The sequence below is a fragment of the Garra rufa genome, chromosome 18 (genome assembly GCF_049309525.1).
Source record: "Garra rufa chromosome 18, GarRuf1.0, whole genome shotgun sequence".
NCBI lineage: Eukaryota > Metazoa > Chordata > Actinopteri > Cypriniformes > Cyprinidae > Garra > Garra rufa.
Genome location: NC_133378.1, coordinates 25245441 through 25272676, shown reverse-complemented (window position 1 = coordinate 25272676; position 27236 = coordinate 25245441). Strand labels below are relative to the sequence as shown.

Below are 27236 nucleotides of genomic sequence, written 5' to 3'. Positions count from 1 at the left end.
GAATCTTCCCATATTTACAGTTTCAGACATGTTTTCCGCTCAGCAGCACACAAATATGCTTTTATACCTTACGGTTTCATGTTCTATTTAAATAAACATGATGATGTTTAGCGTTCTAGGTTTCTTCTGAATTTTGGCAGCTAGTTTCTTTCTTTGTGTTGATCAGGTTTTTGATGGTCGTTTGTAACATAGGAAAAATCCACTTAGGGATCAAGGCATGCTCTGTGTGTTTGATTCATTATTTGCTCTGTTTGATATTTGTATAAAGGTTTTCGATTTCATTGATTTTTAAGGACTAATTAGATGGTCAATTATGAACCTAGTCAAAGTAATGTTTTGTAAATGCTAAGTTACATTTAATAGAACTGTCATGTGGATCTTTTCAATTGTGTAAAAATGCAATGGAATGCATAGACTTTTTTCTGTATTTTTTTAAATAAACCATTTTATGAGTGTACCAAGGTGAAGCGTTTCTTAAAGAGGATTGTGCACTGCATCAGAAATTGAAAATATGCAAATGAGAGAAAAAGCTGAGTTAAATATGGTCAAAACATGAACTTGAAAATAGATATTCACAATCATCAGTCGTTTTCAAATAGACATGGTACCAAAAGACCTGAGATCAAAAGTTTACATACACCTTGCAGAATCTGCTAAATTATTTGACCAAAATAAGAGTGATCATACAAAATGCATGCTATTTTTTTTTTATTTAGTACTGACCTAATTGGGATGTTTCACATAAAAGATATTTACATATAGTCCACAAGAGAAAATAAAAGTTGAATATATAATAACTCAAATGCAACTATTACAGAAGGTTCAAATGCTCACTGATGCTCCAAAAGGTTGAAAACTTTCGAACAGAATGAAGTTGTGTATCTTTTTCTTATTTTGCCTAAATATCTTTTTTTATTATTTAGTACTGCCCTTCAGAAGCTACAGAAGATACTTCCCAGAAGACAAAATAATTTAAATTTTCCCCCGATCTTCAAATTCCAAATGTTTTCAACCTCCTTAATGCATCGCGTTTCCTTCTGAAGCATCGGTGAGCATTTGAACCTTCTTTAATAGTTGCATATATGTCCCTCAGTGTGAAAAGATGGATCTCAAAATCATACAGTCATTGTTGGAAAGGTTTTAAATACCCAAAATGCTGAAAAACCAAAGAATTTGTGGGACCTAAAGGATTTTTCTCAAGAACAGCGGGCAGTTTATCTTTTCAGGACAAACAAGGGACTCCCCTGGTGAAAAAAACAGCTAAAACCAGCCTAGGCTGGTTGGCTGGTTTTAGCTGGTCAACCAGCCTGGTTTTAGCTGGTCATAGCTGGGAGGCAGGCTGGTTTTAGAGGGGTTTTGGCCATTTTTCCAGCCTGGCCAGGCTGGTCAGGCTGGTCTTAGCTGGCCAGGCTGGGAGACCAGCTAAAACCAGCCATTTCCAGCTTAAACCAGCTAAGACCAGCCAACCAGCCTAGGCTGGTTTTAGCTGGTTTTTTCAGCAGGGTCACTAAATAAACCAAAAAATAAACCAAAAAAAAAAAAAAAAAAAACAGCTGTGGATCATTCAGGTAACAACACAGTGTTAAGAATCAAATGTATGTAAACTTTGAACAGGGTCATTTTTATAAATTAAACTATTATTTTCTGTGGACTTCTTGTAAACATCTTTTATGTGAAATATTTAATTCAAGTCAGTACTAAATAAAAAAAAAACTAAAATTTTGCAGATTCTGCAAGGTGTATGTAAACTTTTGACCACAACTGTATGTGACGTAGAAAAGCTTGATTGGCCATTGTTACCTGCAGATGTATATATTATAAAACACACCTATGAGATTACAGAAGTGTCTACATTTCAGTACATTCATCCCTTTTATTGCTTTTAGTTGAACTTTTTATATACATTTTAGTTGCATAAACATGCAACATGCTAAAAAGTCTAAAAAGGCCTGCATTACACCTTCACAAAATGTCAATGTCATTGACAAAAGCACAATCTTTAAAAATGTCCATCTATTATGTGAGGTCTGTTGTTGGGCTTCTATCCTTCAAAAACCACAGCGCGTGTCTGTCTGAGGTTGAAAGAAAATGTTGCTCAGTAAATCCTCTTTTGAACTGTCCCGTGAGGCCGTTTTCCTTTTCTTTCACCTTCAACGTGAACTAGACCCATGTTCCTGGCTTATTTCTTGGGCCTTTTGGCTTTCCAAAACGAGATCCAAAAGCTGTGGAGTGAGAAAAGAGTCACTGTCATGTACAGGCCTAGTATGACCAAGAAATATAAAATAGAGCAGCTCCATCTTGTGGCAGCTTTTAAACTCTCAAAACGTCAGTTTGAAATTGTATTTCGTCTTAGATTAAAAAGAAGTGATATCTTACAAAATAAGAATCCAACAGCGCCACCATAGGGTGGTGGAACAGATTGAGGCGGGCCTGGAGACTGAGCTGAAGGTGGGACAGGGGGCGGGACCGGAGGCGGGGCCGTTTTTGCTGCAAATGACAGTTACATGATGTTCAAGCCACACAAACCAACGACTTATGTTTATTTTAACAGAATTTGTTAAATAGTTTGTATCAGCATGAAAAATATAAGTGGTTATTATACATACGCTTCTGTTTTCCTTTCAAAAACTTTATACTCTGTAAGAAAAGAAAATATGTAATGATATTCATATCAATTCAATTCACTTTTATCTAAAGCTACAGTGATTGTTTACACGAGAGTCCGTCCACATACATGTGTTTTTAATTAAATCTGAGAGCTTTTTGACCCTGTATAGACAGCAACGCAACTGACACGTTCAAGGTCCAGAAAGGTAAGAACATCATTAAAATAGTCCATGTGACATCAGTGTTTCAACAATCATTTTATGAAGCTATGAGAATACCTTTTGTGCACAACTATTCAACAATTTATTCTCTTCCCTGTAAGTTTTTGATGTAGACACACAGAAGAGCAGAAATTGTTAAATAAAGTTGTTGTTTTTGATTTCTTTACACACAAAAAGTGTTCTTGTAGCTTCATAAAATTAAAGTTGAACCACTGATGTCACATGGACTATTTTAACGATGTCTTTACTACCTTTCTAGGCCTTGAACATGTCGGTTGCATTGCTGTCTATAGTGGCTGACCCTCTCGGATTTCATCAAAAATATTTTTAGTTTTGTTCCAAATACGAAGGTCTTACAAGTTTGAAACAACATGAGAGTAAGTAATTTATGGCAGTTGCTCATTTAAAGTGCATTCAAGCCAGGTTATTTTCAGTATGTGGGTTCAATAGAAAACTAGCAAATCGAAATTTACATGTTTATCATGTTTTGCACTTTAAATGTAACAAATACAAAGACTTAGAAGTTGAACCTTGGTCCTGGCTTTGCTGACCAGTGAAGTTTTCTCTCCCCCTTTGTCTGACTGGTTCTCTGTTGCTGCCGGCTGGCTGCTGGGTGTCGTCTGGTGCTCTACCACATTAGCCACAGGGCGAGTTAAACTAAGGTTATTTAGTAATAGTTATGCAGTTTCATGAACTGACATCAATCTCCATTAGGGGATTTATGCTGTCACTCACCTCTGCCTCCAGTTGCTATGGTTACAGAGACCGGCAGAGTCAGCGGAGCCACAGATAGAGGCTCTGCAAAATTAAACACAGCTGTGCACACATAGATCCAATAATAGTGCGCCCTCTTTATCTCTGTCGCACGATGACAAACACTACACTGCAGCGCACTCAAGAGGGCAAATTTGTTTGTATGTGTTATGCAGTAACGACACTTGTGACTGAGGTGTGGGAGGACACAGTGGAAACACCAGCCTACCTTGTTTTGAACTTTTTGCTCTGACGCTCTGTTAGAAAATGACACATTTTGGCAATAATGAGTCAAGATTTGATCAGTAGGAAAATCATAACACAGCAGTTCTGTACAGCTTAAATTAAATAAGAGATTTGTTTTTTCTAGTCCATGTCTATATGCTTCGAGGTCAACTAGTACTTCTAAACATTAGCCAAAATCACTTTTAGTATCCACCTTATTTTTCAATGTTTAAGTGAGCTGTTTTTTTGTAAATGTGTGAGACTTCTGCTTCGTTAGCTGCGGTAGGGAAATAATGAGAAGAATAACAAAGTGCAGAAAACTGTAAAACTGTTTGCACTACAAGCCAGTGTGTTCATAATTAAGATAATACATTAAAATAATATGGTGAGACCCACCAGTTTGCAACATCAAGCAGCAAAACGAGCTGTTTTGTACAGTTAAACATAGCTGGAGGCAGATGACACCGGAAGCTTGACACATTCAATTTATAAATGGTCACGCCCACTCTTACATGAAAAATAAGGTGGATATAATGAGTAAGAGTATAAAGGTAAACGCAACGCAACCTTGCTTCGGCTCCAAGAATGTTCCAGGAATGATCTGGGCTGGGAGCTGCCTGACCATTCAGAAGATGTGCCCACTCTCTGTCTATGCTGCTCTGCCTCAGCGGGCTGACAGGGGGCGCTGTTGTCAGCCACTTTAATGAAGAAAAAAAAAAGATTTTTCAGCTTTGTTAATAAATGTAGATGAAGTTTTTCTGTATGCTGTGAATTCTGTATACTGCACCTTTCTCCGTGTGAAAAATAAAAGATTCTGGAGTTCTTTCAGGAAGTGGTGGAGTTACGCTTTCTTTATGAGACAAAACCACAAAATGTAGTGTGAGTTCGTAAACATTTAAATCATCGAAAGTATGTTGTATGTTGGAGATTCCCAAAATGTAAAAATGACATTAATGTATGTGATATACAGTACCTGTCCCTGGAACTGAGTTGAATATCTGCTCATGTGGTGTTGGGGTGTTTAGTAGAGATTCTAAAGTTAAAAATAGGAAGTAAGTTATAGCTTATATTCAAACAATCAACCAGAATAACACTGACAGAACTTCCTTAAATTCATAGTTGTATATAGGCTACTTTGAAAAGGAAGTTGCAAACATGTATCCCCAGTGTTCCCATGAACCTCTATGCCACTTGAAATTATACTTTAAAATGTCCTAAGAATCATTTATGAATTAGGCCTATGTGTGGATAGATTTGATGCTTTAAAGGTTTCTGTCATTCTGTTTTTCACTGATAACTGGATAACTAGAAACTTAGACCTGAGACTAAAATCAAATCGTATAATTTATATAATTAAATATATAAATCAAAATGTATAATTTACAACCAAAGTTTATTCAGCAGAAATTTGTAGATTTGGGAGTCAGTGCTAGAAAGAATTGAAGGATTAGTTCACTTCCAGAATAAAAATGTCCTGATAATTTACTCACCCCTATGTCATCCAAGATTTTCATGTCTTTCTTTCTTCAGTCGAAAAAACGTAATGTTTTGAGGAAAACATTCCAGGTTTTTTCTCCTGGAATGTTCTGGACATTCCAGGAAGACTGTACTGCCCGAATTACAGTTACAATGCAGCTTCAAAGGTCTCACGATCCCAGTTGAGGCATAAGGGTCTTATCTAGCTAAATGATCTGTCATTTTCTGAAAAAATGTCAAATGTATATACTTTTTTAACCACAAATACTCATCTACATTACGTAATCCAGTACATGTGACGTAGGCGGCAGTACCAACCCAGAGTTTACAAAGCAAACGTGCACAAAAAGTCAAACACCCTTTTCAAAAAAGGTAAAACAACAATGTTGGATGATTTTGAAGTTGGTGGAGAAAATGAGAGTTTTTCACTCTACCCTACATTTACACAGATGAAGAACTAACCATGCAAGAAGATGAGCATTTGTGTTTAAAAAGTATTGAAGTTTTCTTTTTTTCTTTTTTTTTAGAAAATGACCAAACGTTTTGCTAGATAAGACCCTTATTCCTCAGCTGGGATTGTGTAGAGCCCTTTGAAGCTGCAATAAAACTAGACCTTCAACCCACTGGCCACCATTGAAGTCCACTATATGGAGAAAAATCCTGGAATGTTTTCCTCAAAAACCTTCATTTCTTTTTGACTGAAGAAAGAAAAACATATATCCATATATCTTGGATGACATGGGGGTAAGTCAATTATCAGGAAATTTTTATTCTAGAAGTGAACTAATCCTGTAATTCTTCCATCCAGAGTCAAATTGCAAAACTAAAGATGAATCCACGCTGGAAAACAATTGCCAGGGATTTTGATTAATTCCAGTGAAAGTTATTCACTAAAAAAACTGGTTAGGATTCATTTACTGATTCATTTCTTGGCTCTTTCTGTAAATTACATCACTACCAGTAGGTGGCGACCAGTGAGTGTCTTTTTTAGGCCTAAGTCCTTGAGTCGTGCACCATCAAAAGATTTGCTCAGGAGTTCAAAACACGTAATGCGTCTATATTAATACAGAGGTGGATAAACAACGATTGAACAACACAACGCCTTTTTTGAAACAATAGGTAAGTAAACACACGAACAGTCATTAATCATATGTGATGGCAAAGTTTTTTTGTTTTTTTTTGAGCCACCTGACGGTTTTTACCTCGGCTACCAGCAGTGTTTTATTTCGGTTTGTATATTATTGTAACTAAGGTTTCGTCACAGTCCTTTCACAAGTGAACCGACTCCCAAAATTTTAGATTTGTATGGTATTTCATTTGCATTGTTGAACTGCCATAGTTTTCGTAGTCATTGCAAAAGGAAGGTAGATGCATTTTAAAATTGCTTTAAAGGTCCCATATCGTCAAAATCAAAATTTCCTGGCTTTTTTCATGATAACTAAGGTCTAGGGGCTATCTAACTACCATATGAGTTTCAAAACAGTCAATCCACAGTAAACTGCACACAGCCTGCTTAAAGTAGCTGTTCATTTTCATGAGCCACTGTGACTTCCGTAACGATGTGACGTCCGATCGACTCAAGTCACCGCCTTCAGTCACAAACCAACGTCCCACCCTCCTTTTGTCAAACCCCCAGACAACAACGCATCCATTCCATTGAGCAACAACAACAGGAAAACAAGTGGAGAAAACCCTGTTCAGTCGATAGATGTCAAGCTACGATCATTACACAGGCTTCAGAACAACGTGAATATAAGAGACCAGCGTGCGGCACGTCAACTTCAGCCTCTTTCACTCAGCGATTCCGGTAAATACACGGATAATGTGTCCCATGATTTGTTCCGGAATTGTTTAATTTGGTTCATTCACAGTTGTTTTCCGGAATCTGTGCGTGCTTTACACACAAACCATAAAGACATGTGACGTTTGGATGTGAGATGTAATGCGACGCGTACGTTTCACTAAACTGAAACTAACCTGAACAAACTGTGCTTCAGCGCTGATAGTGAGGAGCTGGCTCTGCCTGATGATCGCTGCTTCATTCCACTTTGCACGTAACGTTATTTTTCGTTGTGAAGAGTCGCTTGATAACGTGCATCATTACTACAACACTGCCTTTAGGTTCTGGCTTTGGTTCACACAGTTCCCGTAATTTTCCAGAATCAGCGCGCATTGTGAAAGGGGCTTTACTAAAGCAACAGTTATGTAGCCTACTGCATTCGGTGTTTGTAAAAGAAAAAACATTAATGATCATTCTAAAATATCCTGTTGAGTATCAGCTCTCTCTGAGCTCTGAGCTCGCTTACGCTTACAGCATACATGACCGTAGTTACCTGTGATTGGCCTGGTTGTGCGTCACTCAGAAAACAACAGGCCAATCAGAAGAGAGGCTCATGAATATTAATTAGATGGGCCAAAATCGACCTGTTTTTGACAGAGCTCCTAAAAAAGGAGCTGTAAAAATATATTGAGATGGATTTTGGCACTTATACCGCAAATATATATTCTTAAGGACATCAACAAATAAAATAAACCTCCAGAAATGTGTACGATATGGGACCTTTAAATATGCATGGTTGCGTGTGTAAATATAGCATGGTTTCGCTAGCTTAATGGTGATGACACCTAGCTTTAACACCAATATATAGCTGTGAATTTCTGAGTCATATATTTAAAGTAAAATTTGCGCTATACTCTGTTCCTGTTAAACTCTAATTGAGTCTTACCCTGAGGTTGTTTGTACAGTAGGGGTGGAGGACTGTGACTTGTGATCGGAATAGGACTGAGTGGAGTAGATGATGCTGCAACTAAAAAAAGGAAGTTGTCAAGAATGTAGAAAGAATTAATATCTTGTGGTCTTGGTCTTATTTATGACTTTGAGATCCTGAACATTTATATATATATTTGACTGACTTACCAGGAAGTGACATTCTAAGTTTCAAGCTCTGAAATAAAGAAAATAGTTTATTTGTCATTATATACTTTAGGTTGGTGTGTTCTGGTGTGTTTATGCTGAAATGATTCATTAGTCTATACACCCTGCATCCTCTCACCTTGCTCCTAGACCAAGATCGTTTCATGTCTGTTTGAGCTTCATTTGTTTGCCCAGACCATTCTAGAGATTTCCCAACTCTCATTACGACATCCTGTGGCTTTTCCTGTGTCACATTTTGTACCAAATCTGTTGAAAATGAAATGACAGTTTAATAAGGTACAAAGAAGTGGCCAGATGAAATTTTTTGTGTGTTTATCCCATCATTGTCATACCTTTATCAGTGGCCATTTCAAAGGACTCTGGAGTTCTCTCAGGCAGTGGGGGTACAGGTGAGGGTGGATTGTCTGTTTAGAGCAAAACAGAAACGTTTACAGGTGCTGTCCATCAAATATATAGACAAAATTTTGAGTGTTTGAGTGTTCATAATGCTCACCTCTGTTGACGTTCTCAGAGCCTGGGCTGGTTGGGATAACCAATGTCAACATCTCAGTGTTTTCACTGATATCTGGAAACAACACCATTTATTATGGTATAGGTTTAAAAAAATTTGATTTTTTTTTTTTTTTTTTTAAGTTAATAGTTGGACTAACCGTTCATTTCATCTGCCAGTATAAAAGACTCTGGGGTTCGCTCTGGCAAAGGAGGAGGGGCGTCTTCATCAGATGAAGGTGTATTTGCACCTTTATACAAACAGGAAATTATCATAAATAATCAATCATAAATAGTCAGTTGTTAAAATAGTCATAAGTTTTCATACCTTTGTCATTGCAGTCATGTTTTGGCAGTTCTAACACCTGATTATTAAGCGTTAAACTAGGTATTGTGAAACAAGGGTTCTCCAACCATGTTTCAGGAATTGTAGAGTCCATAACACTGTGATTGTCACTAGCTGGTGGAGACTCAAGACCAAAATAAGGATCTTCCACAGTTAGACAGACTGTGCTGGGGATAACAGGGTTGTGGTCTGTGGCAGCAGGACTGACATCCTGGTTTTCTTCAAACTCCAGATGCTTCATATTTGGCCTCAGGTCCTGTACTAGGCTGATGGCATAGTTTGAACATGCAGCTTGGGTGAGATCAGTGTTGAAGCTGGTGGATGGCTCGGGTCTTTGAGATCTACAGGTTGTAAAGTCTGTTTGAGGAGTTGGTGCTATGAAAGACATCTGATCTTGAATCTGGGCCCATTCACTTATTGCATTGAGCGTGTCTGCAGGTGTGAGTTTTGTGGAGATGACCTCTTGACTGAATGGTTGAGAATGAGGCTGTGGCCAAGAAGTGACTTGGTGTGTGATGTGATTAAGTTCATCCATTGCGATTTCCATCTCTTTGTTCCTATCAGAACAGTGAAAGACTTTATGATCAAGAATACCACAAAGACAGTGAGAGTGTTTCTTAGGGTGTGTTCACACTTGGCGTTTGGTTGTATTGGTCTAGACCAAAATCTAAAATTAAAGTGAACCCGGGGTATTCAAACTTGCATGGCTTAATATAACATAAATGATGTCTTGTACTGAAATATGTAGTAGAAACCCCATGAAAAATGCCGCTACCACAACACAACTCGAAATACACAGCTCGGAAAATAAAATACTGCTATGATGACCACAGCTACTGAAATAGCTTACAGATATCAATAGATATAAGCGTAGGCTTAAACCAAATGCTGTACCATCAGTTTTCCCCCACAATGAGTCCAAATGCCCCCAGATATCAAGTGATACAACCAAATGGCACACAATGTGGCATTGCATTAGTATTTTATTTTCAGAGTTGTGTTGGGGTAAAAATAGCAACAGGTAGCATTAGTAGCTCACCGATTGCAACCATTTCATGTCAGTGAAATAATGGCACCCCCTATAGTTCAAAATATGTATAAAACTGTGGATTTTTTAAATAAGGTAAATCTGTCATGGGTTTTCTACTACATATTTCAGTGAGAGATATCATTTAGGTTATATTAAGCCATACAAGTCTTAATACCCAGGATTCCTTTAAACATTTAGTTCTAGTTTAGTTCAGTTCACGCTGTCATTTTTTAAAACTGAACCTAAAGACATAATGATACAGTCACAACCTGATTGGACAGCTTTTATACCGTATATTTTGCAAACTTACACAAACATCCAAATGCTAAATGCCCCTCGTTGTTTGTGTGTACATATTTTTACCAGCTGATAAAAAATGTGTAAAGGAATCAAAACAGCGGCAGAAATTCCTCTGTTGCACACGCCGAGATCTGCTGCAAGGAGACGGCAGTTCCAATGCATGTACTAAACTAATGAGCAATACAAAATATATATAATGAGAAGAACCAGGTTTTCTTAAATGTTCTGTTCTTTTTATGCTCACATAAAATTCAAGATTGTTGATGACATTCAAGCAAGATTTTTCTGTTTGTAACACCTGACATAGCAACACTCAACCATTGGTGTTAAAAAAGACATCGGATGCCCATTTTACCCAAGTTAGCGTGATTCTTTAGGGTCTTCATGAAACATGAAGCTCAGTGGTCGAGTAAAACAACACCCTTTTTACGTCGTCAAAAACAGCTCTGTTCACAGCAACCCGTTCCAATGCATGACTCTTTAAATGATAATTAGCTATTGCTCACTCCACCCCTCTTTTCCATTTTTTGTGTATCCTCAGTAGCTCTGATGTTGGGAGAAAATAAAGACTCTTATGTTCACTTTTACATCCAACTTACAAAACACCTAGGGTGGTTCACACACTGATAAGACACATTTATATGCAAAAGTTAATTTTGCATCTGATGTCCCCTTTAATTTGGAGGTGGAACTCTGTTTTTGACCAGTGTCAGATGGGCAAGTGTTTGGAGAAACCTCTTTAGAAACAATTACCCACAATTATTATCTTGTCCATTTGAGAACATGTGCACACAACAGGAAATAAGTGCACTGTCCCAGATATGAACTGCTAAAGCTCAGTGTCCTTGATGCACACTAAATCTCTAATACTATTGTGGTGTGGTATTTGAGGCTTAGCGTTACACATCATGTTGAGGAACCAGCGTAGCCCAGAAAAGTGAAATGTCGAGTAAAACTTTCCAGTGTGAGCTAAATTACTTAGATATTACATCATTTGGTAGTAAAAGATGTGTTGCACTTTATGTTGGTGCAGAGATGAGTATGCATATTTGTATGTAGCTGTCTTCTGTCACATAGGAACTGCTAAATAGAATGTTTATTTTAAAGTGCAAGGGACGGAAAATCAAAATGTAAAAATGAAGCTTTGTAACAATGTCACGTACATTAGCACTATGATATAGTGTGTTCCATCAGGTAATAAAAAGTTTTACACAAACTTGTTTTCACACCCACTTGACCACTTGGGCCAAATACAGGAAGTACGTCATGTAAACAGACAAGCATTCAAATAAATGTGGGTTTTGGGACAGGCCTGTTATTATTATATGTTTTTTTTTTTTATCTTTAGTGGTATTATTTGAGCAGAAATACACACATCAGCTTTAAGGTAATAGTTTGACCAAAAATGAAAATGTATTCACCCACAGGAGGGTGAAAAAATGATGACAGAATGTTCATTTTTAGATTATCTATTTCTTTAACATCTAGATAAATTGTATTAAAAGAGATATTTTCTAATACCTGTGCTCAGTTCGAAGCAATGCTCTGAAGTCTGTCCCAGTCTCTGATTCAGAGTCGCTGAAATCCGAGAGCTCACTCGCACTACTAATGGTGACAGGAGAGGGGGAAGCTGGGACCTGATTGATGATAACAATAAATTGTTTTATAATGTGTCATAACTGGGAAGCAAAATCAGTAGGAAATAAAATGATGTATTTATTTATTTACCTCTCTGTTTGTATCATTCATTGCTGCCAGATATCTCTCAAACAGCAATCTGATGGTCCTGTATACTAGTTCATATTGTTCCTAGGATGATAAGAAGTTATTATTAAGTAAAGAAGACTTTTTGTTTTTATTGGTAATGGCAATTTAAAGAGAAACTAAGTTGCTTACCTTAGTCTGAACCACAGAGGGCCTCTGTGTACGCATGTCCTTTACCAGTTCAAAGATACTGAAATCCTCTGGTATCATCTAAACAAGAGCAAATAAGATCTTTGTTAGAATATAGATTATATTGTGCCAGTATAATGAAAGCTTCAGTAAGATGTTTTAAACCCTTACCTGTCTCTTAAGAAGATTCCAGGTATAGTCAATAGCACACAATGCACCTGTTCTTCCACAGCCCGCACTGTAAATCCAAGAGTTTCGAATGAATGAGCCACAGTGAAAATACAATTTTTACATTTGAACAACTTAGACTCTTGAGTGTAGTATATGAGTTTGTATGTTCGCTACAATACACTGCTGTGGAGTGCCTGTAAACTTTTAAAAGTTGATCTTTACAACACTAATAATTAGATTATATATTAAAATATAACACTGTTGAATGTCATTTTTAGCTAATCTAATTCTAATTAGTGTTATTTTCACTATATTGTAAAATAGATATCTTTAATTATGTAACAAATATTTGTGATGTGTCCGCTAAGCAACTGGCATTGAGATTGAAGCAAAGACAACAACGACTATCTTACAATTGTAACATCGGATGCCTGTTTTCCACAAGTTGGTATGCTTCATTAGGGTCTTTATGAAATGTCTGCAACATACTTTGGTTAAAATTCCTCGATGGTAGTGTAAAACAACACCAATTTTTTGTGTGTATTCGATGGCATGTTACCATAAAAAACAAAACGAATCCACTGTGTCCTCAGTGGCTGTGATTTCAGAAGAAAATGAAGATTCTTATGTTAAAGTTTCCTGCTTTTCTGCATATCTGCATTGCTTGGATGGCTCAATAACATAATAATTTTGGTTTCAGTACGATATCAGAATCAAATACCTCGGTATCGATACTAAATCTATACCATATAGTGACAAATAACCAGCCTCAAAAGATATGTGAATTAATACTTATTAAATAATGTTAACGTACTAAACATATATTAGTTAATTTATCATTTATAAATAGTTATTGACCAAGATTAATAAGTGCTGTAATACTGTTAGGTCAGCTTACCTACAGAATTTTAACAAACAATCTCTGTATCATACCTTAGATATGCGCGTTGATCAGTTGTAGGAGGACAGTATTATTAAAGTAAGTATTTTTTATTAGGTATTTTTACTCTGCTTTGAAATTACTTTTCAAGTGACTGGGCTTTATCAGAGTCTTTCTTTAGAAAACTTTACTTCACAACATTCCAAAGCATAATATTGTACATTTTACTCCACTACATTTGAAATTAAATATAATTTAATGCTTAATTACATTAGACATCTATTACTTTCTTACTTTTACTCAAGTAAAAATAATTCAAAGATTTACTTGAGTACAAGAAAATTAATGTTCTTAAAGGGATGGTTCGGAGTAGAATTGACTTCATTGCTATGCACTCCGAAGCCCATCTAAATATCCCATCCGAAGTTTTTTTTACCTTAGTCAAACATTTATGGAGATATTAGAGTTTTTCGAATTGCTTGTTACAGGAGTGAATGGTACATGTGATGTATCTCTTAAATTGCACCACTAAACGTGCAAGTAATCTTACCAAACTTGTACAGTAGTGTAAATAGGTTATGTACTCACAAAACGCTGCATCAGAACATTTGTAAGTCCACCATGAGTGTTTTAAAAACACGTTTTAGCCGATCCCTACTAGTCTCAAAAACTACAAATGGCGACACGTCGACGTCACTTCCCTGGTTTGAAAAAAGCACGTAAAAGTCCTCCTACAAGTTGACATGCACACAGATGTAGTAGGAGGACTTTTACGTGCTTTTTTCAAACCAGGGAAGTGACGTCGACTTGTAGTTTCTGAGACTAGTAGTTCTCGGGTAAAACGTTTTTTTTAAACAGTGCAATTTACGAGATACATTACATGTACCATTCACTCCTTTAACAAGCAATTCGAAAAACTCTAATATCTCCATAAATGTTCGACTAAGGTAAAAAAAAACTTTGGATGGGGTATTTAGATGGGCTTTGGAGTGCATAGCAATGAAGTCAATTCTACTCCGAACCATCCCTTTAAGTATTAAAGGTAAAACAAACAACTTTTTTATTTATGAAATGTACTGCAGTAAAAGTATGACGTTATGCTTTGGAATGCAGTGAAGTAAAATTTTCCAAAGCAAAACACAGTTTACCTTTATCATCTGTTTTGTATGCAAAATAATGCCATATTTCACTTCTAGTGATGTCTTTATTTACTAGTTTGAAGCGTGTTGATGGATCAGTTTGATGATCCATCGCGTTGTTCTGTTGTCATGTTTGCTGGATTTGCAGCAATTTGGGAAGCACATGAAAGCAGCATACGAAATAACGAACTAAATGATGATATGAAACCGTTTTAAATATAATATATACCAGTATTTTTCCAGTACCGGTATACCGCGCATCCCTTATTGCTTACGAGACAATGTTGTCACCACAGCTGCTCGAGCGTGGAGAAAATGGCGGACAGCACACAACTGTATGAAATATGTTAATACAGGACACATGGTCAGCGGTCGTGGGGAAAATCAAAATGGCTTGATAGTTGAGACTATGGATGGATGGACTGAATGGATTTTTATCATTGTGTCCACACACTGCTTAGACACTTTTATATGCAAACAGCGTGCAAAAGTGAATTTTGCATCCAATGTCCCCTTTAATGGTCATGCTAACTTTATCTTTAAAGAATTAAATACTGAAATATGGCAGTAGATTCAGTCACTAGCTTGTTTGCTATTTAAAGTCTTTGTACTGCCATTGTAACTTAGTGTTAGCAGTATAGTGCACATGATTGTTGGGGTATTTGCTTGTTGTTGGTCAACCACCTACACATTTCCTGTTTAAAAAAAAAAGGGTGGGCATTTTCTATGGTTACCGAAACAAACAAGACGTCAATGCGTTCATGGCTACCACAAAAAATACACCATGGCTGCAATATGACCTCAGACCTAACTGATTAGTAATCCGATAATCCTAACAGTCCGTCACAGCAAATGCAGGTATTTACCTGCAGTGAATGCAGATGGGAATCTCATCATGATCCTGGTAAATCCGCATGTCCTGCAGCAGCTCCAGGATGGCAGGAATGGAGTCAGGTACTCCATGATCCGGCCAGTTCACATAGTGCAGCTGCTTCAGTGTCCGAGACACCTGGAAATAACCGGTTTAATAGAGACTGTTTGTTTCTTCTGGTAACCTGGTTTCTGGATTTTAACCTACCACATTTTGGTGGTTTTCTTTCATCGCTACAAAACAGCTGCAGAAATATCAGCACCTGTCTGTTTATGTTTGTTCCAGTACAATGTCTGCGCTGTCTCTGAACCTTTTGTCTATTAAAGCTGAGTTCTAGGTCACCACAACAGTGTTTGACCTAAAGTAATATTCAACTTTACTGAATTGTAAACACATCCAGCGATCAATTTATAAAGCAGTTATTTAATGGTTAGTCAGGACATTGACAAAAAATATTTTTGAAATGTTTATTTTAAAAGCAAATAATTTTTGTGTCTATACATACTGTAATGTAGGGTAATCTTTGAATATTTTTCATTGTGGTGAAGTCAAGATCAAAGAAATGTTACTTACTTGTTTACATGTCACCTTCAGCGTCCGTGTCAGATATTCTCCCTTATTCTCGTCAGACTCCTAGACAAAATCAAATGGTACTACATTAGTAAGGTGTCATTTGTTAACATTAGTTTAAGTGTAAACTAACATTAATGAACAATGAACAATATATTTATTTCACCACTTATTAATCTTCGTTATGGTTAGTTAATAAAAATACAGTCGTTTATTGTTTGTTCATGTTAGTTCACAGTGCATTAACTAATGTTAACAAATACAAATTTTTTTAAATAATGCTCTAGTAAATGTTGAAATTAACATTAAATAAGATTATTAAATGCTTTAAAAGTATTGTTTATTCTTAGTTCATGTTAACTTGTAACTAATGTTAACTAATGGACCTTATTGTAAAGTGTTACCAATCAAACATGTACAGAGTGGAATGCTCACTGGATCAGTAATTTGCAGATTTTATTTTGGCTAATATTATTCAATACTAAAAACTGTTTGCAGGTCTAAACTAGTGCCAAACGGTGCACAATGTACAACCCTTAAAGGAACACTCCACTTTTTTTGGAAATAGGCTCATTCTCCAACTCCCCCCGAGTTAACAAGTTGAGTTTTACCATTTTGAAATCCATTCAGCCGTTCTCCTGTTCTGACGATATCACTTTTAGCATAGCTTAGCATAGATCATTGAATCCTATTAGACCAATAGCATCGCGTTCAGAAATGACCAACGAGTTTTGTTATTTGTCCTATTTAAAACTTGACTCTTCTGTATTTATATCGTTTACTAAGACCGGTGGAAATGCGAAGCTTAAATTTTCTAGGCTGATAAGATTAGGAACTACACTCCCATTCCGGCGTAATAGTCAAGGAAGTTTGCTGCCGTAATAAGGCTGAAGCAGGAGCAGTAATACCACGCAGCACATGTGCAAATGCTAAACTAGCTGGGAACTCATTTCTGATAATACTCCGCCTGCTTCGGCCATATTACGGCAGCAAACTTCCTTGACTATTACGCCGGAATGGAAGTGTAGTTCCTAATCTTATCAGCCTAGAAACTCGCAGCTTTGCATTTCCACCGGACTTAGTACACGATATAACTACAGAAGAGTCAAGTTTTAAATACAACAAATATGGAAACTCGTTGGACATTTTTGAACGCGATGCTATTGGTCTAATAGGATTCATGATCTATGCTAAGCTATGCTAAAAGTGATATCGCCAGAACAGGAGAACGGCTGAATGGATTTCAAAACGGTAAAAATCAACTTATTAACTCGGGGGGGAGTTGGAGAATGAGCCTATTTTCAAAAAAAGTGGAGTGTTCCTTTAAAAATGCCATTATTGTTTTTAAGGGATGCACCAATATTACAAAAAAATCTATGTGGATTTAAGCATGAAGCACAAAATTATAAAGTACAATATGAAAGACTTATATTCATTTTTAAGATTTGCTAAAGATTACATTTAGATGTTTTATGACATTTCTAGTGTTTTAAAGATAAACTTAAAAAAAACAAGAAAAAATCTAGAAAAGACAAAAAGTTACAGGTAATTTTCTCCCAGGACATTGTTTAAGCTTACAGATATTTCCTTTAACCCTAATTCAAAATACGTCTGAAACACTTCTGAAAAATATATCCGAAAAATTATTAAAACCACCTTAATGCGGGTGAGCTCTATAAAATGGCAAAGGTAATCCAAGTGTAAAATTATAGCAAATAACCTCGCACAATAAAATATTTGGTTTAGATTGATTCCAATAACTAATATACTGTTACAGTTACAATTAATCGATTCAAATAAAAGTTTATGTTTGCAAACTATATGTGTGTGCACTGTGTATATTATGTATATATAAATACACGCACATATATCTATTGTATGTATTTGTTTGTAAACACTTGTATATAATTTATATTATATATAAATATAACTTTCTAACATATAAATGAACAAATTTTCCTTAGTAAATACATATAAATATAGACAGTACACACACATAGTAAAACGAACTTTAATTTTGAATCTATTAATCTCGACAAATTACTTTGTAGCTCCATTACTGATCATTTGTGAGCCCTGATAGTACTGATAATGTGTTTTTTGTAAATGGTAACATTTTTGTTTGTTATAAATGTCAGCATACTAAGAAAACATAGTGACATTGTAGAAGTACGCGTTTTTTTTTTGTTTGTTTTTTTTTTGCATCGTACTTAGTGGTTCAATATGTTGTGTTTTAGATACTGTGAAAATACTGAGAATCAGGCTTGAACATACGTGTGTGTGTGTGTGTGTGTGTGTGTGTGTGTGTGTGTGTGTGTGCAAATAAAACACAAGGACAGGAAGTGTGGTGTGAGTGAGCAAAGAGTTGTTTCTTACATAGTATATGGTAAAGGGTTCACACACAAACACATCCTCCTTTGACTCCGGCCAGTAACGCTCACATTTTTTCTGAAAAAAAAAAGAAAGAAGGGAGCAGTTGAGATTGAATGCTGCTTTTCCTGTCCACTCTATAAGAATTGATATGCTGAGTGCATGACAGCACTGTAATCGTATTAAAAGTATTGAAAGGGTGGTAGCTCGAGATAAAAAAAAAAAGAAAAAGAAGTAGAAGAAAATGTCATGCTTGATGCATTGCCTCACCATTCTGAGGCAAGAAGGATGTGGTTAATAAAAATGTTTTCTTTTAAACTCAGTGACTGTCAACATTTCCCCCTTTAGCACATTGTCACTTACAACTTACCCTTCCCATTTCAAACTCCCGGCAAGCCATCACAATAACCTGCAGAGAGACAGTAAGATATTATAGAGGCGCTTGTGTGAAAGTTTCTCCTTGGATCTCACCCAAAGCTGATCTAGCAGGTTGAACCTGTTTTTTACAGAAAGTGGAATGTGTGTGAAATGGTCATACGCTACATAGTCAAGCTCTTACTTGCACGTTGTATTCCCACAGCATCCTCCAGAAATCCAGCACAGAGGTTGGCAGCGGGCCTTGTGTGGCAATATACGCCCTAGTCCCCAATACTCCCTGAAATAAAAAGGAACAATTGGAAATTGTTACTAAATCCTCCTGGAGTATGTGTATAGCATGAGAACTTCCTTGGACTTTCTTACCTTGATAAAACTAGCATTGATGTAATCTGTATCATGTTTGGATGTGATGAGGGAGAGCTTCACTCTGCTGTGATCAACTGTGTGAGAAAATACATCCGTCAGCATCTCTACCACATCTTGTTACTGTTATCTTCACAATCAACGTTTTTCATGTTTTTTTGTAACTGCTGTTTTTTACAAATCTTGTGTTGATCTCTCACATTGCTATCCATTTGGCATTGTCTGCTATGATACAGTACGATCATTTATGGTTTAATATAGCCAGACAGCACACATGCATCATACAGACATCTATTTGATGTATGTGTTTTCATTTCAATGCTGTAAATGAAATACTGTAAAAATGCGAACAGACATTTTTATCACTTTTTAAAGTGACTTACGAATGAGGAATTCAGCAAGCAGCTAATCTTAAGGAGGCAGTACCATGAGAAATGCTAACAATACAAATTTTTAACCATCGTTCGAAATGGTACATGCTAGAACAGGAAGAGATTAAGAAATAGTAAAAGGATAGAAGAATGTTGTTAACTGTAAATGGTTCAACTGTAAAATGTATGGTTTTGGCAAGTAACAGCTATGAATGATTGTGTAATTTGCAGTGAAAAACCCCTGATAGCACACAAACATCACAGAGATGTCTATTTGACGTCTACATTTACATCTGTAATATCTATTTTTAAAGTGTTTGCTCATCTGCAATATGTGTATTCACCTTTTATGGAAGATTGGGTGCGGCCATTTGTAAATATGTTTTGCTGCTTGATATTGCAAGCTGGTGTGTCTCACCGTATTGTTTTAATGTGTTATCTTAATTATAAACACAGTCGTTTGTAGTGCAAACAGTTTTCTTCTTAATTCTTCTTAATATTTACCTACGGTGGCTTATGAACCGGAAGTCTCACACATTACCAGAAAACAGCCTGCTTCTGCATTAAAAAATAAGGTGGATAGGACATTTCCTATCAGATGTCAAAAAGACGTTTAGAAGACGTCTTCAAGATGTTTATAATTTAGAATGTATGTAAAACTAACATCTGAAAGATGTCTATCAGATGTTTGTACACAGCAGATGCTTCAGAGATGTACGTGTGCTATCTAGTACAAGAAAAAAATCTTATTTGTTTATTGCATCATTTTAGTGTTGTGTCTTACACTCATGGTGTTTTGTCTTCATGTGTATGACCCTTTTTTGTACAAGCATTGGCCTTGTATTATGGAAAACCCACTGCGATCAAGCGGTTTTCTGTTTTGCCATCTGTATTATGGTAGTTATAAGTATATTTTCCAGTATAGTACTTCAGGCAGACTGGATTTTAACATATAACTTAATGAAATGTTATGTTGTAAAATATACAGGCACCATAATGCCTGAAACATTTTCCATGTATTTTTTTATGCTAAATTTCTGGCAACCATAACTGCTTTCCTTAAAGGGGACATCGGATGCCCATTTTCCAAAAGTTGGTATGATTCTTTAGGGTCTTCTGTAGCATATTTTGGTTAAAATTCCTCAGTGGTCGTGTAAAACAACACCCTTTTTACTTTGTCAAAAACAGCTCTGTTCACAGTCAGTACATGTCTCTTTAAATGATAATGAGCTTCTGCTTACCCCGCCCCCTCTTCCATTTTTTTGTGTATTCTGTGGCACAGTACCATTGAAAACAAAACTAATCCACTGTGTCCTCAGTGGCTCTGATGTTGGGAGAATTTTTTTTTTTCTCAGATCCAGTTTTTTCAGTTCTGATCTGGCCCGTATGCGCAAAAGAACAATACGAACAGGGTTTATAGGTTTTCACAACAAAATCCACCGAATTGCTTCTCAAAACTAGTCCAAAACTAACCCAACCATGTTCAGGGAGGTAAAAATTGCATTAGTGGGGTTACATCAACCCATGAAGTTAAAAAAACAACCAGCGGCAACAGTGGAAAAAGTAGCCCGATTCCATAGGGGAAACAATTGCAACAATTGCGCAGCGTGTCTTATAGAAGTAGATATATACATATATATATATATATATATATGTATGTGTGTGTGTGTGTGTATATATGTGTGTGTGTGTGTGTGTGTGTGTGTGTGTGTGTGTATACATATACAGATTTAAAGCTCCTGAATTCTTTAATTCAGACATTCTTTACAACTTCAGAGTACTTTTTCTTAAGTAAGTGAACCTGCCAAACAGGACAACAGGGAGATGCCAAAAGACCACTCACTAAACATGTCCATTTTAACTGGACTGACTGAATATCTACTGTTTGTATCTATTAAAAAATAAACATACAAATGAAAAATACAACAAATACATTCTAAATCTGTTGATTCTGGTGCTCATATGTGCATAAACACCACTGACCCTTACCAGATCCACCTCTATGGGTGAGCATCCATTATAAAACACTCACAGTCACAGGACATTAATTTTGACAACTATGCAAATATGTTGAAATTTCACGCAAAAATACTATGGATCAGAGCCCCGAAAGCATGAATATTTTGTGAATCAATAGCGGACTTATGCGTGCCTAATGTACATCTCCGATATACAAGAGTGTCATACATTAGGCACTGATAATTTTTAAATTAATTTTAAGATATCTCGCGGCCCACCTGGAGGATCACTGAGGCCCACTAGTGGGTCGCGGCCCACAGGTTGAGAATCCCTGTCTTAAAAGATAATGAGTGTATATTGAATTTATAGAGGGAAGACAAAGCAGTGTTTTTACTCTCCCTTTTTATTATTCAGTTCAAAAACTGATGTTAAAATGATTAATTGTAGGGGTGCTTTCTTTTCACAAAAGTGAAACATGTATGCTATGCTAGATATATTAGCTTTAGAATCAGATTGAGCTATATTTAGCAAGTGTGCGCAAACACAAGGGATTTTTTGTGGTTTTACTGGAGCTCTTGTTACATGCATACATATAAATAACCATATATATACTATAGATGACACAAGATAGTTATGGAAGTTCACAGAATTGACTCTGTAACAGCAGAGTAAAACTGTTTCATCTGAGCTTGTGCCACTTTAGGCATTATCACATTATTTAACGAGTCATTGCTTATCGCATTTTTCTTCAATATTGCACAGTCCTAGTTCTGGCACATGACTGTACTTCCACTGATTACCTTTCGCAACTGTCTTGATAACTTCGGGTGTGTAAAATCACAAAATGATGACAAATGTTGATCTAGAGTGATCTTTAGTGAGTAAAAGTATATGTGACAGTCCGTCAGCAGTCGTGGGCGGGGCCTGAGCAGTTTGTCGACATACTGCTCAGAAAATCAAAATGACTTGATAATTAAGACCGTTTATGTTTTTTGGGATTAAAAAAAGCAGGGATTTTATCATTGTAGGATGGTTGTCTACACACTGCTAAGACACCTTTATATGCAAGCACCATGCAAAAGTTAATTTTGCATTTAAATTTAACAGGATATTTTTTTTACAGTGTATATAAATCTTTCCAGATGTACTTTGTGTGCTTAGTGGGTATAATATATTAGTATAATAACATGGTATAGTAAACTCTTTACTCATACTATAGTATAGCATGTCAAATGTGATACTCACAGGGAACGATATCTTTGTATCTGTTCTTCTTCACATTGTCCTGTTTGTCCGCGGCTGTGGTGGGGTACGTCCTCTCCGCGCGATATTTTGTAGACTGTCTCTTCAGTTTCTGTTTTGACCAAGATACATAAGATTCAGTTATGATTTTATGTACATTTTTGCAAAAACACTTTGTATTCTTGTCATCGTTTTATTTTCTTACAGCTTATATTGGAGGTAGTCTAAGCCGTCAGTTCAGAGCTGAGATGTTCATACTGATATTATTTTAAAAGACAGAATAAGTAACCCTGTTTTTAAAACAATCTTATTTGCCATATTTGACATCTTAACTGTGATCTGATACAGACTAAAGACTAAACAGACAAAAGTTTACAGCCCTGTGGTTTAGATCTGTGAAAACTAGATAAGTCTGGCTGTGTATGCGTGAGTGTATGTGGCTGCCACAATATGCATGTGGGATGTACCATTGCTCTCCTGTGTGTGTGTGTCTGCGCACAAGCACCTTGTTGAGACCAAGAGACTTTCCGACCACAGCTGAGCTTACGAGAACCTTTTTGAGCCCAATAGACTGAGCAAAAATAGCAAGCTGAGTAATTAGCATGGGATCTCTGAGTCGAAACAGTCAGGACTATGAGGAACCAGCTCATCCCACTGTGGGAAACCCTCATGTTTTGTCCAAGAGTTTGGTACAGAGAGACTGGACTCGTGTGTGACATTTCTCTACATTGTATTTTGTGTTGGCATGTATTGCAGTCCAGCAGTGTGATAGGAACTTAGGTTTTCATGCTCTGCCAGCTAGACAGTTTCTCTTCCTGTAAACAATCATTATACTGGCAAAAGTCTCAGTTATCAGCAGTGTGACAGAATAAAGCAGCATGACTAAATAAAGTGCTTTTTTTTAAAACAAAGAAGGAAGAGAACATTTCATGCAGTTGAGAAAAAAGCCAGCAGACGGGACCTACAGGGTCTTCCTCATGGCCTGGTTTCACATTGGTAAAATCTGTAATAACACAAACTGAACACTTCGCAGCTGCTGACAACGATAACAGACACGTGTAGTGTTCACGCTGGACTAAAGAGCATGTTTTGTTCTGCAGGACAGGATAAAGCTGTAGTGGCAAAGACAGGCCTGGGTCGGTTTGGTACTTCAGGGTTTTGCAAATTTGTACAGATGTGTTACTCCTTACTGAGTACATCACAAATTATATCATTAAATTATTAGTTGCTCAAATTATTAAATTATTTAGTTGCTGATGACCCCATAATATATGTACTAAAATATAAACTGATATATGGTATCAACAGATTTTTTTGGATATATGTTGTTTTATAAAAGTTACATGCAGTAGTCAACATTTGAAGTGGATTAAAACCTTTCATCAAAGTTGTCGTAAAACCACAAACAATACCCGTTCATGTCTTAGGACAACTTTGATAAACTTTTTTTCAAATGTTGACTACTATATATAAAATATATATTGTTGACACATGGTTGCTACATATGGTACCATATTAAAATCATCATGTAAATATTATTAACGTGCATATACAAATTTTACTATAGGGTTTTATGTAAACTTTTATCTTCATCAACCCCCAAAAAAGGACTTTTTGTGACATTTTGTTTATTAAAGTAAATCATTCTCTTTTTTAAAAGTATTACATTTTTATTTGATAAGTATGTACTTTGTTTTAAGTTGACACTGTATATTTTTTTTTCTGCTCAGTATTAATGTACGGAAAAAGAACAATTTTCAGTTCAGATTTTTTTATAAATTACTTTTTTTCAGTGAAGTTCTGTTATTTTTAGTTATTAAATTAAATATATATTAATTGCAGTTAATCCTAACCCTAACCCTAACATTAAAGTTTTTAAATATACTTTTATATTGCAATAATTTCACATTCAGTCTTCAAATAGTGCTGTCAAATGATTAATTGTGATTAATCACATCCAAAATAAAAGTTTTTGTTTACATAGAATATGTGCGTGTACTGTGCATATTTATTGTGTATATATATATATAGATACACACATACAGTATATATTTTGAAAATATTTACATGCGTATATTTATATTCATGATTTATATTATATATAATTTATTTATATGTAAACATAACATATTTTACTTAAATATATACATGCATGTTTGTGTATTTATATATACATAATAAATATACACAGTACACACATATTATATAAACAAAAACCTTTAAAACGTGATTAACATGAATAACCGTTTGACAGCACTTAAATTAATGTAGAAACACAAAGACAGTATATTTGTAATATTTGTTAAATATTTTTTATGACTGAAGGTGAGTATGACTGATAACAATACTACTGATGTCTCTAGAAAATTGTTATTTTGTTCCTATTATTTAACCATTGACTATAACCATTCAACATTACAGTATAATTAAGAGCTATCAATTTTAACATTTATTAGACTTAAAACAACTAATTTAAGTGAACAATTTTCAAATAAACCCGTTATTTACCTGTGCCCTTCAGCAAGTAGGAAGTATACAGAAATTGAATGAAGTTATCAAAACTAAATAAATTTGATATAGATGAATCCTTAAAGCTACAAAATTATTCATTTCTTCCATTTTCTTTTGTTCTTTGGTTAATAGACATCACAGCAGCTGGGTTATTAGGCTATTTGGCTGCTATTACTTTAAGAGCTGCCATTGCTAAACGTGACGCGGATCTGACACGCATGCTCGTAGTTTGATTCACGCTTTAATAGGAAAAGAAACAGGCTACAGTGCACGCCACCGCATTTGTGCATGCAGTTGAAGCACGGGTGCCATGAGCACAGTATAATGACTGACAGGACACGTAAATTCGTTTTGGCTTGACCACATCTCATCTGACCGCAGTTCACTGTTGTTCTACTAAAGCTCTATCATCACCTGTACCCTTCCCGCGCTCATTTGACAAGCACCTGGCGCTGAAGTGAAAGCATAGTTTAAGCATGCGTTTGAAAAGTCTACCATTTGATGTGGTTGTAAAGATGTACTGCAACTAAATAAACACACTTCTTGTCAAGAAAAAAGACAGAAGCAGGAGTTGTGAGTGGGGTGGCCAAACCTAGCCTCTCCCCTGCGTTAAACTCAAAAATTAATTTTGACAGCACTAAAATGTTAAATAAAATATAAAGAAATAAAAAAAATAAAAATGAAATCTAAAAAGAGTGACGGCTCAAATGTTTTTCTCGCTTTGCTTTGTAGACTCTGAGAAGCACACTTTTGACATTAGCCCCACTATCATTCCTGTAGAGGAACAGCACATTCCTATCAACGCCAAGGCCGTGAGTTGAATCCTAGTGACCACAGATAAGCGTACTTTTTCAAAGTTTGCATTGGTTTATTTTGGCACAGAAATAGCTTATTTAGCATACTTCTATTCAAATATGATGTACTTATATATCAGCATACTGAGAGAACCATAAGTGTTATTTGAAAACCACAGTCCATCCATCACTGCCTGACATCCTGTTTCACTCTGAACAACTGTAAGTGCACTGTAAGCTGATTTGGATCTGGCAAGTAGACAAATATAAATAAAAAATCTTAAAAGAACAAATTTCTTTGCATTTTTTGTTTTTTCGTTACTAACTCTGAGTCAACGAGTGACAGCTCAGGATGGGTCATGGGTAACTTCCTCTCAGTCACCATGACTGTTCACATGGAATATTTAACAGTTGACATTTGAGGGGAATAGCATATGAAGGTTAATTTGGAAACAGATGTGAGACAAACCACTACTCTGGGGTGCAAAGGTCCCTTGCCGTAGACAATCATCCACAGATTCAGTAATAAACAACCACACCAGATTAAAACCTCTTGTACAAAAGCCTAAAGTAAGAGGCACTGTATTAAAAAGAGGAAGTCCATGCTTAGCCATTTAAGCCATTGCTTGAACTCACTGCCCAGACGTGGTTTATTTTTAGCTTAATTTTGGCAGTTTCGATACTAATACTTTTATTATCGCAGTTCATTCATTTACAAATTTTCACATAGCCAAAGAAACATTGCATATGATGTATAAAAGCAGGTTTGTTTTTAGCCTAGCACACATCTGCCCATACAGGTGTACGTCGGCATCTTTTTAACCTATGCGCTGTCACATGACATGAATCGGAACATCTGAAACCACATTTTCTTTCTCTCGAAAGAAACCCTGCCATCTTTCAGCATTTTGTTAATGACTTACCAAAAACTCTCCAGCAAAGCCGTTCTCTGCCCCTTCCTCCTCTGCTTCCTTGCTGGCGATTTTGGCCAATAGGTCCCTCAGAATGTGAGCTTGGGCGTCCATGGCATGTTGTGTGACACAGCAGCTTCCTCCGTCATAGGAGATAGGAGAGATCGGTGGGCTTCTGAAAGGAGTCCATCTTTCACTTTCTGTCTGTGTGCGTCTCTTGTAGATCTGTAGTTGAGTTGAGGAACTGTGCGATGTGTCGTCACGGAAGCAGTGGCAGCAGCAGTTTACAGGTTCTGTGGTCAACTCAAAGTATCACTGTGACCCTCTCCGCCCTTCATCTCTCACTTCAGTTTCTCTCGCTTTTTTCATTGTTGCATACCTACTACCGTTTATTGTCTGTCTGCGGCCTTCTCTCTTTTTCTCTGTCTGCC

General features: G+C 36.2%; 1 protein-coding gene across 1 annotated transcript; it reads right to left on the bottom strand.

The window, feature by feature from the left end:
- Positions 1-1658: 1658 nt before the first annotated feature.
- On the bottom strand, positions 1659-27236 carry ptpn22 (protein tyrosine phosphatase non-receptor type 22). The gene is made up of 28 exons (XM_073823431.1): positions 26818-27236; positions 22593-22701; positions 19018-19094; positions 18836-18931; positions 18647-18685; positions 18283-18354; positions 15910-15969; positions 15332-15474; positions 12447-12513; positions 12279-12356; positions 12111-12191; positions 11904-12019; positions 9035-9609; positions 8868-8957; positions 8711-8782; positions 8550-8621; positions 8336-8463; positions 8200-8227; positions 8009-8089; positions 4780-4839; positions 4594-4656; positions 4374-4504; positions 3811-3838; positions 3564-3626; positions 3359-3456; positions 2607-2637; positions 2377-2487; positions 1659-2222 (listed from the first exon to the last, which is right to left on the bottom strand). The coding sequence occupies exons 1-28, from the start codon at positions 26917-26919 to the stop codon at positions 2161-2163; spliced, it is 2733 nt and encodes a 910-aa protein (XP_073679532.1). The 5' UTR covers positions 26920-27236; the 3' UTR covers positions 1659-2160.

Coding starts and splice junctions, on each gene's coding strand:
- ptpn22 (XM_073823431.1), bottom strand. CDS start 26,919: ATGGACGCCCAAGCTCACATTCTGAGGGACCTATTGGCCAAAATCGCC. Junction 18,932..19,017: donor TCAATGCTAGTTTTATCAAG/GTAAGAAAGTCC, acceptor TTTTTATTTCAG/GGAGTATTGGGGACTAGGGC. Junction 12,020..12,110: donor TGAATGATACAAACAGAGAG/GTAAATAAATAA, acceptor ATCATCAATCAG/GTCCCAGCTTCCCCCTCTCC.